This window comes from Epinephelus lanceolatus, chromosome 22 (genome assembly GCF_041903045.1).
Source record: "Epinephelus lanceolatus isolate andai-2023 chromosome 22, ASM4190304v1, whole genome shotgun sequence".
In the NCBI taxonomy this organism is placed as follows: domain Eukaryota; kingdom Metazoa; phylum Chordata; class Actinopteri; order Perciformes; family Serranidae; genus Epinephelus; species Epinephelus lanceolatus.
The window spans coordinates 16,050,075-16,065,712 of NC_135755.1; the positions used below are offsets into that span (position 1 = coordinate 16,050,075).

The window sequence follows — 15,638 nt, forward strand, 5'->3', positions numbered from 1 at the left end:
TCACAGAAATGCATAATACTGTTGACTGATAAGCTATAGTTGCCACTGTTGTTGTCCAATGAAGTTTTTATCTTTATTGTAGTGCTGAGCACGCTCCTCTATGGACAAGATGAAGGTGAGCAGTTGTCTATTTCTTTTATTTTTAATCAGTATTGATCTCTCATTTTACTTCATGTGTGACAAACAAATTATGAAAGTATTATTTTATATGCATGTTTTTGTAGGGAGACCTGATGCTGTGCTGACCTTGATGTCAAAGTGTAGTAGTTTTTCTGCAGAGTTTGTTGCCTTCATACAGACACATCTTCTTTTAATACATTTATCTAATCATCTTAACAGGGCAGAATGAGGAAGAAGATGGACACACTGAGGACTCTGATGTGAAGGAAGGGCTAACAGGTGCTACAGTCAGTTACAACAGTCTGCCCCAATAGTTCATTAACAATGAGTCATTGTTAATAATACTACTACTACTAATAGTAATTGTAATATTTAATTACCCCATGTCATGCCTCTTGCCCACTGTCAGCTGAGATCAGCCCCCCTGCAACCCTGAATAGGTGTAAGCAGTTTCGGATAATGAATGAACAAATTAATAATTCCACTTATTATGCAGTTCAAATCTCATTTTTGATAGAGACATGGTGTGCTCAGTGCCACAGTTATCAAACATTGTGAAGTGCTTCACATACAGATGGGTGACAACTTATAAACCAATCTAAAGTTTCTTAGTGGCTTTTAGGATACTACTACTAATAGCACTACTTGGGGTGAGATGTGGTTACTGTGAAGGTGACAGTATATGCAGGGTGTCTGCAGGTCCCTATGAAGTCTTGAAGTGTAAAAAATTAATTTTTTTAAATATTAAACCATAAAATGAAATCGTAGTCCTAAATGTGAATTTGTGAGGTCTTAATTGCCACAAACATTTGATCTACTTTCATGTGACCATCTTTAGCTTTTGGTCAAAATGAATCAAGGTCTTCTGCGTGAAAGTCCAAAATCTTTAAAAGTACTTATGGAGTACTTATGGTTTGTTTTAGGCCATCAGCCCAGCACAGCAAGGGTTTAAATTTCCATTACAACAGGCTTACCCACTTGAGGGTGTGTCTTTAATTGATGATGGCTTGCCTTTAGTGATGACATTTAAAAGCAGATCCACAGCTTATGTCCCCTGTTATTTTTGCTGCATGTGTTTTTCCACAGCAGGGCAGGTAAAAAAAAGTTTACCTGTTGGTAGGTGAGCTGTTTGCAGAGGTGCAGTCAGAGCCTGTTGTCTGCAGCTCTTCATTTCATCTCACAGTAGCTGTTTCTGCTTTTACTCTTCCTCCCCGTGGTATTATTAGACTTGCCCTTATTAAAGAAAGGTGCTACATACAACCTCAAACACAGCTGAAAGCGAACATGAAACAGTAAAATAAAGCAGATATCTAAAGTACAAACAGGACGCAGGAGAGAAACTAAACTCCAAACCACAGAGATTCAGTTGAAAGCCACAAAAGTACTGAGAGCTGAACACACAGAGACTTTCAAAAACACTTTTCTCTCTGGTCTCCTGCACACAGAGGTGAGTGGAGTTGCAACACACATGGTTCATTTGAGGTGTAGAAGAGGGGTCATTGAGGGTTGGCTGTGGTCGGCATGACGTCACTGCTACCCGCTTGAGGGCAGGCAGCCTGGCTTTTGGACCTACTCCAGAAAGGGTCCATCTCTGGCCCAGCTAATTTGACAATGGAAATGCAAATAGGCGCAGGTGACAGTGGAAAAGGCCCAATATACTACTTACCTTTATACTTACCTGCAATGCTTAGATAAGAACAAACATAAATGAATGAAATATTTTTAAAGATTTTAAATTTGGTTAAAAATGATGATGAAAAGGTTTTCAAAAGTATTCAGTGTAAGTTTTGGGCACCAGTAGACTTGCTGGTTTGAGTCACATCATTTTCATATTCATCAAATCATCCAGTGAGCCTGTCTGCCCTGTGTGGAAGCATCTGCATTGTTTACAAGTTATTGCAAGTGTCACCGAGTAGCCATGTTGATATGATCATCCTGTTGACACTATGCTTATATTATTTAAATTAAATCTTATTTTAAGGTTTAGAGAATTTAAACCATGATAATCTGGAGTGATGTGTTTTAAATGACTGACTGTCACAACCATAATCACTTGAAGGAAAATAAAAACAGGAAGAAGAGAAGGGCAGAGTTACGCTGTTCAAATCAAGAGCTTCATATAAATTATAGGCGGCCTGTTAAAGCATCTGATAAATGTTTCCTTGTGAAAGATGAAAACAGTAAGACATATAACGGCTGAATCACTTATGAGTTGTAAGATGAGGAAGATGTTTGTTTAATTGAGCTCAATAAACTAACACTCTACATCTGTTACATAGGTGGTGACGCAGTCCTGGAGAGTCCTGCATTCACTGTGTTTGAAGGAGACTCAGTGATTATGCGCTGCAAGCATCGTAATCCAAGCAATGACATGGAGGCTGCCTTTTTCAAAGACAGATCACGTGTTGAAAACCATCAGTCACGAAGAGCAGAAATGACCATTCATTCAGTCTCCAAGTCAGATGAGGGCAGTTACACGTGTGAGTTTGGTGACAGGGCAGAATCCAAGGCAACAGAACTGAGAGTGGAAGGTAAGTAGCTGTCACACTGTGATGAAATATCTTCTTACTGAGTTTCCTAAGCTTTCAGTCACAATTCACATTCTTCATTCAGCAAAGATTTCTTTAAATGCTTCATAAAGTACTCATATGTCTCAAAAAACTACCAAACAAGTTCCAAAGAAGTAAATCTTTACTCTGCCTTCACCTAACCAATCACTGAACAGACTGAAGTCTTCAATTTTAAGTAGATTTTGTCACAGTGGACCAAAGAGCTCAATGCATGCACACTTAAGAAAATGCTGCGATTAAATAAAATTTGAGCAAATTCATAAACACATTCACCAATTTGAAAATACAGAAAACATAAGTAAACAGAGACACGCTGCAAGTTGTGGACAACACTGTGTTGAAAACTGACTGCTGATGAATACCATGACCACTTGTCAGTGACACTGGAAAACAAGCTCACTTTACATTTTACATTCTGATTTAATTATCAAAGATGATGGATACATCCAGCATCAGCATTTTACTGCTAGCGTGTCCTGGAGAAATTTGTTTTGCATTTAGACCTTATTTAGTTGTTGTGTTGAGCTGTGAATGTGGCGTCAGACTGTTGAAAATGTTTCTTCACTCACGTGTGTTCTGTCTATTTGTTTGTGTTTTCTTAAGCTGCTTTGTGTTGAACTGTCTGCCACCACTCAAGAGGCTTTAGATGTGTAGAAAGTGTCAGGATGGATTATGTGCACTACCAGCTGAAAACAAATCTGTTCATTTAAACAAGTTTTACGCAATATGAAACAAAAGTGTTTCTTTTGTGCTGTGTTATAATGTAAGTAGAGTTTGGTGGCATGTTCTTTGCAGTAATTTCCTTGTTTTACTGTTTTGTTGTTTTTTTTTTTTGTTTGTTTTTTTTTGGTTTTTACTAAACAGCACGCAGACGTGGGGTCACACTGAGAGCAGATAAGACCACTGTACCAGTGGGGGGCTATGTGACTCTGACCTGTGATGTGGAGGATGCTACTGGTTTGGAATATCTATGGATCAGATATACCTTGGACTCTTCAAAAAAATCTGTCGATATTAAAAATGGTTATCAATATGTCATCTCACATGGAGGCAATTACACCTGCCAAGGATTGAGAAGGGAACCAGATTTCTTCACACCTCAAAGTAATGCAGTCATCATTCAGGAAACTGGTGAGTTTAGTAATTTGCTCTGGGATAAAACAACCCACTGTCTTTAATTAAACAGTGCCTAACTCAGAAAAGCCTTAGACAAGGTGCCGAGTATATTTTGATGGGGCTGGTGCAGGGCGGAGCCCAAGGGGCCCTGTGACAGACTTTGTTTTGATTTTGATGTCAATAGCAAAGTCATGTTAAATTAAAATAAGTTATTTTTTCTTTGTAAAAAAAATAGCATGTGGTCTCATACACATATAGAATATGGTGCAGATTTGGGGTGTATCTGTGAGTGAGTGACATAGGGGGGGCAAAACAAGATTTTGCAAAGGGATCCCAAAAGGGGCTAGAAATGACCTTGCCAGCTGGTGCATCCACTGGACAAGATGCAGCTGTCATGGGAAGAGGAGCAGCATGCTGCTAAGGACAAAATGTGATGGTGATGTATTATTAAAGTCAATTGTCAGCTCACTCACTGTAAATACAAACTTTGGTTGCTGACGTGTTAGTTACGTTACCATTGACATCAAAACGTCTAATGTTAGTCTGACTCAGCAGATGTAGACTGTGGCTATGAGCCTGTCATTTGGGGGCTGATTTCAGCTGGTGTTCTCCCTTCCTTCTGCTATCTGCATGCCTCAGCCAGCCAGAGTTGACCTCTCTCTCTGGTGCTGGAGATAGTTATCATTGTAGCAGCAAGCTTATACCTCTCTGACTTGAGTTGTGACTTGGCTTAGTTGGGTTTAGTTGCTGCCATTCATTGTAACGCTAGAAGCGTGTTTTCTTTACTCTTCAGGCTCCTGCAATTTAAAAAACATCTTAAAAATTCATGTTAATAAAATTCTGAAATGCTTAGGCTGGACGGGCTGTCTGCCATGCAGCACACTGGCAGAAACCCTGGTGTGTAAGAAAGCTATTTTTAGTTGGAGGAAAAAGAGGAACCCTAATGAATAAATGAAGTTAGTGTTAAAGGGGAACTAACGTTTTTTCAACCTGGGCCCTATTTTCTGATCTACTTTTGTCTAAATGAGTGATAGGATGTTCAGTATGTGACATTTCTCCAGTACAAAGCTAGGGCTGACCTGCCTGCACCCCGTGAGCACGTGCTATATAAAATAATAGGGCACTCAGACAGCGTCAAACAACGTCAAGATACGTCCATTAAAAGTGCATTTTTTCCACACAGATAGGCTCGGATTGTTAGTATAATTATCCGACAACATAACGGAAAGGAGAAATGAATGTCTGTGTTTATCATTAGGTGGATTCAGACATGTTCCTCTGCCTGTTGCAATTTTAGTAAATGTCCTACTGAAGTAACACTGCTCCCTCTCTCTCCTCGTCCGCTCTTCAGTTTCAATGAGCTCTGCATCCATGTACGTCCGTGTACTCCGTGTTCAAATAAATTTGGTCCATCCAGATCCAGTTGGTCAAAATCGGGTAAAAATTCAGACATGTTTGTTGTGGCAAGTCAAAACACTCAGAGTGAAAGTCTGGCTCTGAAATCTCATGTCTCGTGAGACTCTTCTTCTTCTTCTTCTTCTTCTTTGGTGTTTTACTATACAGTCTATGGTGCTTTCCGGCAGTTGGTCTCGCGAGACTTGAGTTGTTGCAGGAAGTTACTGCTGGAGCGAGCTTACAAATGTGACTGTTTGGAGTAGTCATGGCTGAATTTTTACCCGATTATGACCAACTGGATCTGGATGAGCCATTTGAATTTGATGACTGCCCGTATTTATTTGAACACAGAGTACGTGAACGTACACGGACGCAGAGCTCATTGAAGAGGGACGAGGAGAGAGAGGGAGCAGAGGAAGTGTTTTGACTTGCCACAACAAATATGTCCCACTCCAGCTAAAGGTAAACACAGACGTTCATTTCTCCTTTCTGTTATGTTGTCGGATAATTATACTAACAATCCGAGCCTATCTGTGTGAAAAAAATGCACTTTTAATTGACGTATTTTGACGTTGTTTGATGCTGTCTGAGTGCCCTATTATTTAATATAGCGCATGCTCACGGGCTACAGGCAGGTCAGCCCGAGCTTCATACTGGAGGAATGTCACATACTGAACATTCTATCACTCATTTAGACAAAAGTAGATCAGAAAATAGGGCCCAGGTTGCAAAAAACATCAGTTCCCATTTAATGAAGTTTGTCAATGTCAATGTCAGCTTCATTTATATAGCACCTTTAAAACAGCCAACGGCCAACCAAAGTGCTTTACAGTTAAAATAAGCAAGAACAACAACACACAAAAACATTTATACAATGAAATATAACAAAGGCAAAAGGCCAAATAGAGGTGACTGTACTCAACCAAAGGCCAAGGTGAACAAGTGAGTCTTAAGCAGTGATTTAAAAGTGTAGTGGCTATTCACAGTCCGCACAGTCAATGGTAATGTGTTCCACAGAGTGGGAGCCGCGACTGCAAAGGCTCAGTCTCCTCTAGTTTTTAATAGTGATTGAGGAACATCCAAGACCATCTGATTCACTGATCTGAGGGCTCTGGAGGGCCGATGCAACTCAACAAGGCCAGATAGGTTTTCCGGAGCTAGCCCATTCAGAGACTTAGAAACAATTAAAAGAATCTTAAAATCAATCCCGTACCTAACCAGAAGCCAGAGAAGTGAAGAGAGCACCGGAGTTATATACTCGCGTTTCTTTGATTTGACAAGTTTGACAAATGTATAACATTCTGTGTCATGGCAAGAAAGGGCTTTTTGTTTGAACTTATTCAGTTTGTATGTCGACACATTGTAGAACAACATGCATTAACACAAGTACAGTAAAGATTGTAGCGAATAATAACATGTTATCAGTTTAGTTTTTAATCCTGTTTGTATCCTAACTGTATTTTTGATGTGAACAGTTTCCAACAAAGCCACTGTGACCCTTCAACCTGACTGGCCTCAGATATTCAGTGGTGAGAAGATGACTCTGAGATGTGAGATCCAGGGAGGTGGAGACACTGGGTGGACATATGAATGGAGCACACCCAGCCGATACACACTTCCAGCTCAAAAAGAATACACCATTGACAGTGCTACTGAGCACCACAGTGGAGAATACAGTTGTAGAGGTAGAAGAGACTCCTATTCCTCAACACAGTGGAGTGATGTCATTGCACTGGAAGTCTTGTGTAAGCTGGACCATCTTTCATCTATATTGGAAATGTTATTGAAAGGAGTCAACAGAAAACACTTTTTAATTTTTTTCATTCAATTATGTAGCTCACTTTAAGTCATGCAGTAAGAAATTATATTTGTTTTCTAGTGTGAGAGCCAAATGACTGAAAAGGAGCCAGTAATCTGAGTACTGCAGCTTTTTAAATGCAATAATTCACAGGGAAATGTACAAGAATTAATGAAAAATATCAAGAAACTTACAGGGTGAAACCATGACGCAGTTTAACACTGTTCCTCCACAGGGAGAAGGTTCTGGGTGTGAACATAGTTAACTCACAGGTTAGGTTAACTGGCAGTTAGATTAGTTTAGATTAATTACTTAATTGGCTCGTCTACATTGACTGTAGGTGTTATTGTGTGTTTGTGTGATGTGTTAGACCTGTGATAGACTGATAACCTGTCCAGGGTGAACCCTTGCTCTCGTCTAATGTCAGCTTGGATCAGCTCCAGCTTCCTGTGAGCCTGCAGAAGGATAAGTACATAGTACTGAAAAAACAAACAGTGAATGTGTTCAACTTGGCTCTTAATCACAACTTCTTTTGTGTGTGTTGGGTTTCAGAGGAACATTTGTTCAATGCACAGTGGCGCTCAAAATGTATTTATTCACTGTTTTCGGTGATCGTGCTACAGTTAGTTTTTCACCTCCAAGAATGGATGAACGTCGTTATGTATTTTCATCATTTTCATCAAGGTATATTAATTGGGTTCATTCACAGGAACAGTGATGACCTTTTATGTCTCTATTCTCAGTTGAACAGCACGTAAACCAATGGCTAGAAATGTGGACAATAACTACCATTTTTATTTCTGTGTTCTAAATTACAACAGCATCCAGACCATGGGCCAGACTGACTGCTGACAATGAAGACATTCCTGTAGGGGGGAGTGTGACCCTGACCTGCTCTGTGAACCCATCATCATCATCATCATCATCATTATCTGGTTGGAAATACTTCTGGTTCAGAGGAGCGGAACCTCTGACCTCACAAGATTATATCTTCCTCTCAGATGGAAAAATCCGTGTCTCACAGGGAGGACTCTACTGGTGCAGAGGAGGAAGAGGGGACCCTGTTTACTACACAGAGTACAATAGTTCAATCGTTATCAACAAAATACGTGAGTTTGGCATTTGTCTAAAACAGTTAAAGACATTGGGTCTTATCTTACACCAGGTGCAAAGCAGGGCACAGTGCAAATGTCACTGCTAGTTTCAGACCAACGCAGATGTCATTTTCACAGCCAGTTACCACATTGTATAAGTTGTGCCCATCTGTGTGTGTGTAGGTGTTAAAATAATGTGTGAGGCCTGGCATGTTGTTATTTTGAGGCAGCAGAAAGCGATTGTGTCATTAACCAACAAACAGCTGGTCTAAAGTCAGAATGGCGCTGTATTTTCATGCTATTTAAAGTGCACATTAATCAGATAGTAAGATGAGCCTACATAGGTGGGTTCACAACCTGCCTACACTGGTTGATACACACACAGGAACAAGTTGATGGGTTGTGGGTCAGTGAATAATACAACATTAATGAGTTACATATTAATGACATTCTCTAAAATGTGAGCATAGCAGAGAGCAGTGCAGAGCTGCAGAGCTGCTGTCTGACTCCCCTTTAAGAGAGAGGCTGTGCACATTTACACACAACAAGCAGCTTGGAGTATTTTAGTTTAAACTATTTGCAAGATTACTGTTATAGATGTTGAGTTGTATTTGTATGTTTTTATTATTATTTTTAATTTTGCTGTAAAATATAACAAAATGCATTAACACAAGAACCATAACTGTTGTAGTGGAAAACAGTTGCATGTTATCTGTGTGGTTTTTAATCCTGTTTATATCCTAACTGTGTATTTTTGATGTGAACAGTTTCCAACAAAGCCACTGTGACCCTTCAACTCAACTGGCCTCAGATATTCAGAGGTGAGAAGATGACTCTGAGATGTGAGATCCAGGGAGGTGGAGACACTGGGTGGACATATGAATGGAGCACACCCAGCCGATACACACCTCCAACAGGAAAAGATTACATTATTAGCAGGGCTGCTGAGTACCACAGTGGAGAATACAGATGTGTGGGTAGAAGAGACTCCTATTCCTCAACACAGTGGAGTGATGTCATCACATTGACAGTCTTGTGTAAGTTGGACCATCAATAATTCACAGGGAAAAGTACAAGAATGAACAAAGAATATTAAGTAACTTACAGGGTGAAACCATGACACAGTTTAATACTGTTCCCCCAGTAACTGGTAGTTAGATTAGTTTAGGTTGATTACTTAACTGGCTCGCCTACATTGCCTGTAGGTGTTGGTGTGAATGGTTATTTGTGTGATGTGTTAGACCTGTGATAGACTGGTAACCTGTCCAGGGTGAACCCTTGCTCTCGTCTAATGTCAGCTTGGATCGGCTCCAGCTTCCTGTGAGCCTGCAGAAGGATAAGTACATAGTACTGAAAAAACAAACAAACAGTGAATGTGTTCAACTTGGCTCTTAATCACAACTTCTTTTGTGTGTGTTGAGTTTCAGAGGAACATTTGTTCAATGCACAGTGGCGCTCAAAATGTATTTATTCACTGTTTTCGGTGATCGTGCTACAGTTCGTTTTTCACCTCCAAGAATGGATGAACGATGTTATGTATTTTCATCATTTTCATCAAGGTATATTAATTGGGTTCATTCACAGGAACAGTGATGACCTTTTATGTCTCTGTTCTCAGTTGAACAGCACGTAAACCAATGGCTAGAAATGTGGACAATAACTACCATTTTTATTTCTGTGTTCTAAATTACAACAGCATCCAGACCACGGGCCAGACTGACTGCTGACAATGAAGACATTCCTGTAGGGGGCAGTGTGACCCTGACCTGCTCTGTGAACCCATCATCATCATCATCATCATCATCTGGTTGGACATACTTCTGGTACAGAGGAGAGGAGCCTCTGACCTCACAAGATTATATCTTCCTCTCAAATGGAAAAATCCGTGTCTCACAGGAAGGACTCTACTGGTGCAGAGGAGGAAGAGGGGACCCTGTTTACTACACAGAGTACAGTGATTCAATCCCCATCAATGAAACAAGTGAGTCTGATATTTACCTCAAAAAGGCATTGGGCCTTATCTTACATCTGGAGCAAAACAGTGCACAGCTCAGTACAGTGCAGACGTCATTGATAGTTTCAGAATGACAACACTGTTATTTTCATGGCCAGCACCCACATTTTGTAAGTAGCAAATGCACTTGCACCCATGGTCGTGTAGGTCCTAAAATAAGGTGTGGTCAGGCACATGGCTGGAGTTTTGCTCTTTTGAGGCTGCAGAAAAAGACTGCAACACAGACCAACAGGAACGTGGTCTAAAGTCAGAATGGTGCAGTATTTTCCCACTATTTAAAGGGCACCTACACAGTCGGGTTTACAACGTGCATACACTCTGTGGTGCACATTTACGCACTAGGACCAGTGACATTACTGCTTTTACTGCATTACTCTCAGCAGCAGTGTGCTGAATCTGCCATGTAAATAGCACGTGAACAGAATAAGAGATGGCACTCTGATTGAATTAATGTGACACCCATACCACACCTATGACTGATCAGGAAATTAAAAACAACCCGTTTTCCCTTTGCGCCTTATTTTGCGCACAGTTTATGCACTGTTTAACTTGCAAAAGTCTAGCTGGACACGTCATAATTGCCCTCATGCCATGAACTTTATACCATGTGCTTTAGGTTGCTTAAATATGGTCCCTGTTGTTTGTATGTAGATTTAACGTTTTGTCATTGTTGTGTCCTTGTTCGGAATTCTTCATCCTGAACAGTCACAAACAGAGCTGTTATGACTCTGCATCCCAACTGGCCTGAGATATGCTTTGGAGAGATGATTAGACTGACATGTGAAATTAAGAACAGAGGAGACTGTCAGTATGTTTACATGGACAGTTTAATTCCACTTTCAATCGGAATAAAAGGTCATTCCGATTGAAAATTAAATCCGATTAAAGGGGGTGGTTTATTCCGTTTGTCATTCCGAATGAAAGAATTTTGTGTGCATGTATACGGTCTTTCTGCGCATGCTCGTTTCCTTGCCCTTCTGGCGCGATGACGTATATAGAGCACATAGCAACGGGCTGAGATAGAGCAGTCGGACTCGTTGCACTCACCGGTTTCCATTCGCCACAGCACAGTCTTCTACCTCCCTTCTCCTCCTCAACAGATGAAGCATTAGCAGAACAAGGTTCTTGTCGCACTGCTGCTTCAAGAATATAAGCAAAACACGCCCGAAAAAGGCACTAAGAACGGCGGCGTCAAGCATCTTGTTATCCGAAGCGAGTACTACAGTGTTTTCTTCCAGTAAACGTAAACACGTAACATCTGCCCCGTCCCCTATCCAATCAGAAACCTTCCCTGCCCCAAACCTTGCGCAGACCTGAATAAAGGCGATTGAACTGATCTTCCGTGTAAACCCTCATTCGGAATGAATATTTCTCATGTAAACTACCTGGAAAAACTTTAATTCCAAATAATTTCATTCAGATTTATTTAATTCCGAATGAGAAGCCATCGTGTAACCGTAGCCAATGAGTGGGAGTATGAGTGGAAACACCGCTCAAACACACTTAAGAAACAAAGCGAACACATGATTGGATATGCATCAACATGAGACAGAGGAGACTACAAGTGCAGGGGCAGAGTGAGAGGTGAAATGTCTTCAACAGAGTGGAGTGATGCTTTCAGATTGAGAGTATCTTCCAGTAAGTCACACGTCATCAGTCATTTTTATTTTACTGAATGTTTAAAAATATTTTGAATGTAATTTTGGTAACTTTTATGATGGTGCATCCTCACATTTGTGTTATCTATTTCAAGAGAACATGTAGAATACAAGCAGTTCATGTTACCGTCAATACATCACAGCAGTTTTTTTCTGTGAAATCACTTTCCAACAGATAAACCTCGGCCTGTCCTCACTGTGTCTCCATTATGGCTGAGTCCTGGAGCCTCAGTAACTCTGAACTGCAGTGTTAAACATCCATCTGCAGGATGGAGGTTCTTCTGGTATAAGGCTGTTCCCAAACTGTCAGACAACTCCTACAGCTATGAGCTGATACCTGGCAGCATCAATGGGACTGAACAGGATTCCTACATTGTTGATGGACAGACACACACAGCAGGATATGTGTGCAGAGCTGGAAGAGGAGATCCAGTGTATTATACTCATTACAGTGAACCTAAGTTTGTCTGGTCTGGAGGTGGGTTTGTTTCTGTTGGTCCTTATCTAAAGAAGCATATGTTATGTATTCGCCTTGGTTCATGTCTTTTTTTCCCTGTAATTTACATACAGTATCTTGAAAAGTAACACATACGTTGACAACTAATTAACCGTGGTGAGCTCATGATCTTTCCTCTCTCGCTTGCATCAAGCCAGACTTTATGCTTTCCATCTTACTGGGTGATTTTACTTATGGGCTCAGGTGGAATTACCTTGTTTCTTTCAGTCCTTACCTCCGTTTCCTTTCATAATTAATCTGATAGTATAGGAGCCAATTATGTTATTGGGAGGTTTGCTTTTAACTGTGTAATTCACTGTGTGGGCATTGGGGGGCACTGTACTGTCATCTGGTGAGTTCAGGTATTTAGGATGTGACCTCACTATGGTCATTAGGTGTTTGGCCTGGAAGGGCAAATGGTTTTTGACCGCAATGGCGCGGAACGCACGCGGTACAGTTTTGTTTGTGTGTTTTGTATTGAACGACAAATGTGGATGTAACAGATGGACACGTGGAATAAATGTTACGGTGATGCAACCCAAGAAGTTTCATGGACTTTGATTTAGCATTTGGATAACGAAGCTAGCGTAGCGTGTCCAGCAACAGGCGCGTCAACCCTGGTCACATACCTCAGTAGCTAGTAGTAGACTTAGCTCCTTTAACAGATAGCATAAAAACACCAACGAGACAGAGATAAGATTTTTGCGGTTAACTTTTACTTTGGAAATTTAAACTCATCTTATACTTATTATTTTTCCTTACACAACAGGCAGGACATGTGTACCTGGGGAACTGGCAAATTCAGGCAAAGATATAATAGACATAATAGGATCTTAGTCTTTAAATCACTGTGCATGGTTTGACCCCTTGTTACATGTTTTTCAGATGTTCAGTCATCTGCGTCTCTCATGGTGAGTCCAGACAGAGTTCAACACTTCACCTCTGACTCTGTGTCACTGAACTGTGAAGGAAACTCTACTGAGTGGAGAGTGAAGTTAACTGAATCTGGCAACATATTATTCTGCCAAAACTGGGGGACAATGACTGGATCCACATGCAGCATAGAGCGTTACCGGCCCAGTAATGCAGTGTACTGGTGTGAGTCTGGATCAGGAGAGTTCAGCAACGCAGTCAACATCACTATATCAAGTATGGTTTCTATACATTTTCTTTTTCAAGTAAATAATTTAAACGACCTGTTCTGTTCTTCTTGTGTGGAGCTTTGAGGAGCTGCAGCTTTTACTAGTGATGGCTTTAGTGATGGATTTCTTTATTTTCTGACCCCACCAGATGGCACTCTTGGTTTAAAGATAAAGGCTGAAGGACTGGCAATGAAGTGTGCTTTCAAACCTTTGTTGAACAGTCAGCGCCATCTGGTGGCTTCAGAAAGACAGTGGTTCATGAGGCCTCATTCGGCCATCACTAGCTTTTACTGTGGTCATATGTCATGTACCTGTTTTCAGCACAAAATGATTTGTCATCAGATATTTGATGAACAATGTTGTTAATCAACATCATCAGGAAATGACTGAGAAAAATATGAAATACAAAAATGCCAAAATACACTGTAGGGGGAGTTTTCATGTTAATGAATGACACCTGTTGTTTAACCTCATTCTGTGTCTGTATTACAGGTAACCGTATTATCCTGGTGAGCCCTGTCCATCCTGTGACCGAAGGAGATTCTGTTAGTCTTAGCTGCGAATTAAGAAGCCAAACATTTGCTTCCAAGGTGTTTTTCTATCGAAATGACAAACTCATTCAAAATGACACCAGAAGGGAGCTAAATATCTCTGCAGTGTCAAAGTCAGATGAAGGCTTTTACAAGTGTAAATACTCAACAGGAGTGTCAGCACAGAGTTGGATGTCAGTTGAAGGTGAGTAGGAGTAAAACACGTAATGCAGTTTCTAATATGTCATATGTTAATACTTTGAGTCAGCATTAGTTTCAGCTGATCCCACCTGTTGGATTCAGTTCTTTGTGAGCTGAAGTAAGTCTGCATCAGATGTTGTGACAGTCTTGAGTTATTGGGGATGGCTAAGTTCACACTGTATGTGGACATTTTTATTGTTTGTTGCTTGATGTGACTTATCCTTGTGAAAAATGTTGTAAATTCAGTTAAACAAAACTGCTATTTAAGTTTAACGGTTTTTATTTATTACAGGAGCCTCCAGGCCTGAAAGCTCCTCATTTCCTGTACCGATGATTATCCGGCTGGTTTTTGGAATTGTAGTTGTTATTCTTCTGCCCCTTTTGTATTGCTTCACACCGTCCAAAGGTGAGACCTTTATTACATGAGTTATGGTTTAACTGTTCAAATACACAGATGTATTCTGATCCAGCCCAGTCGCCAGAAGAAAATGTTGGCATTGTACATTTCTGCAAGCCAGGGATACATTACATTTGAATGTTTCACAGGTACCATATCAACATTTCTAGGTGGAGGTGAAGGGGATGGTGGATTGTGTCACACCTATGCCAGAGGGTTGCAAAGGGGGGGTTGCTGTTGGAGATGAACAAATACCAACACTTGTTTTTTAGTGACTGGTGGCTGAGTTTCTGGCAGCTTTTGTGCCACAGAACTTCACTGTTTTTAGCAACCAGTGGCCATGTGTGAAGCAGCTTTTGTGCCACAGTACTTATGTACCAGTGGCTACGTTTCAAGAAGCGTGGTTTTTTTTTTTTGGGTGACCCAAGGCCATGTTTCCAGCAGCTTTTGTGCCACTGAACATGGGTATTTTAAGCCAAACCTGATCTTTTACTAGCATGACCTTTTGGGTTCTGTGCCTGAACAAAACCACACATCAACCACAGTGTTGTAAGAAACGTAAAGGTTCAACATATCCGCCACATAATAACATACAGATCTAACAGAAACATACAATGCCAACGTATTTTCTTGCAATTGGTTTGTCTGATCTCATGACAGAATGGCAGTATGACAACTTAAAATACAAAACCATCTAACAACAAATGTCTTTATTTACAGATTCATGCTTTATCAGGTTGGTACAACATTATCTTATTTTGATGATACCATTAAATACATTCCATGTTCCTTTGTAAATTTATTATCTGCATGTTGTAGGGCAGTCCAGTCTGAGAGCACCAATCGGGGTTCTGCTACAGGTCACATGGTCAACCAGAATGAGGCTCAACAGAATGAAGATCCCTCTCCTCTCCGTGGTAAGGACACATCTTGATTTGATACACACGTTTTAAAGACACATTTTAAAAACATCTCAGGATGTTTAATTATGGCATCATGTAATTAAAATGGAAAACTTGACTTCAACTTGATTTTCGCTGCTCTGTAGGTGACGCTCGTCTCTATGAATCAATTAAAGGCTCTGACGACACTGATAATGGTACAGTA

The 15,638-nt window shown here is 40.5% G+C and overlaps 1 protein-coding gene across 1 annotated transcript in view; it reads left to right on the forward strand.

The window, feature by feature from the left end:
- Positions 1 to 15,638, forward strand: part of LOC117245686 (uncharacterized) — a 76,085-nt gene that overhangs the window by 28,629 nt on the left and 31,818 nt on the right. The window contains exons 26-37 of the mRNA XM_078164779.1: positions 83 to 115; positions 340 to 399; positions 2,400 to 2,651; positions 3,555 to 3,821; positions 6,677 to 6,946; positions 7,821 to 8,108; positions 8,861 to 9,130; positions 9,790 to 10,146; positions 12,034 to 12,170; positions 13,896 to 13,912; positions 15,351 to 15,448; positions 15,580 to 15,630. Of these exons, the coding sequence (XP_078020905.1) occupies positions 83 to 115; positions 340 to 399; positions 2,400 to 2,651; positions 3,555 to 3,821; positions 6,677 to 6,946; positions 7,821 to 8,108; positions 8,861 to 9,130; positions 9,790 to 10,146; positions 12,034 to 12,170; positions 13,896 to 13,912; positions 15,351 to 15,448; positions 15,580 to 15,630 (2,100 nt within the window). The remainder of the gene's footprint in view (positions 1 to 82; positions 116 to 339; positions 400 to 2,399; positions 2,652 to 3,554; positions 3,822 to 6,676; positions 6,947 to 7,820; positions 8,109 to 8,860; positions 9,131 to 9,789; positions 10,147 to 12,033; positions 12,171 to 13,895; positions 13,913 to 15,350; positions 15,449 to 15,579; positions 15,631 to 15,638) is intronic.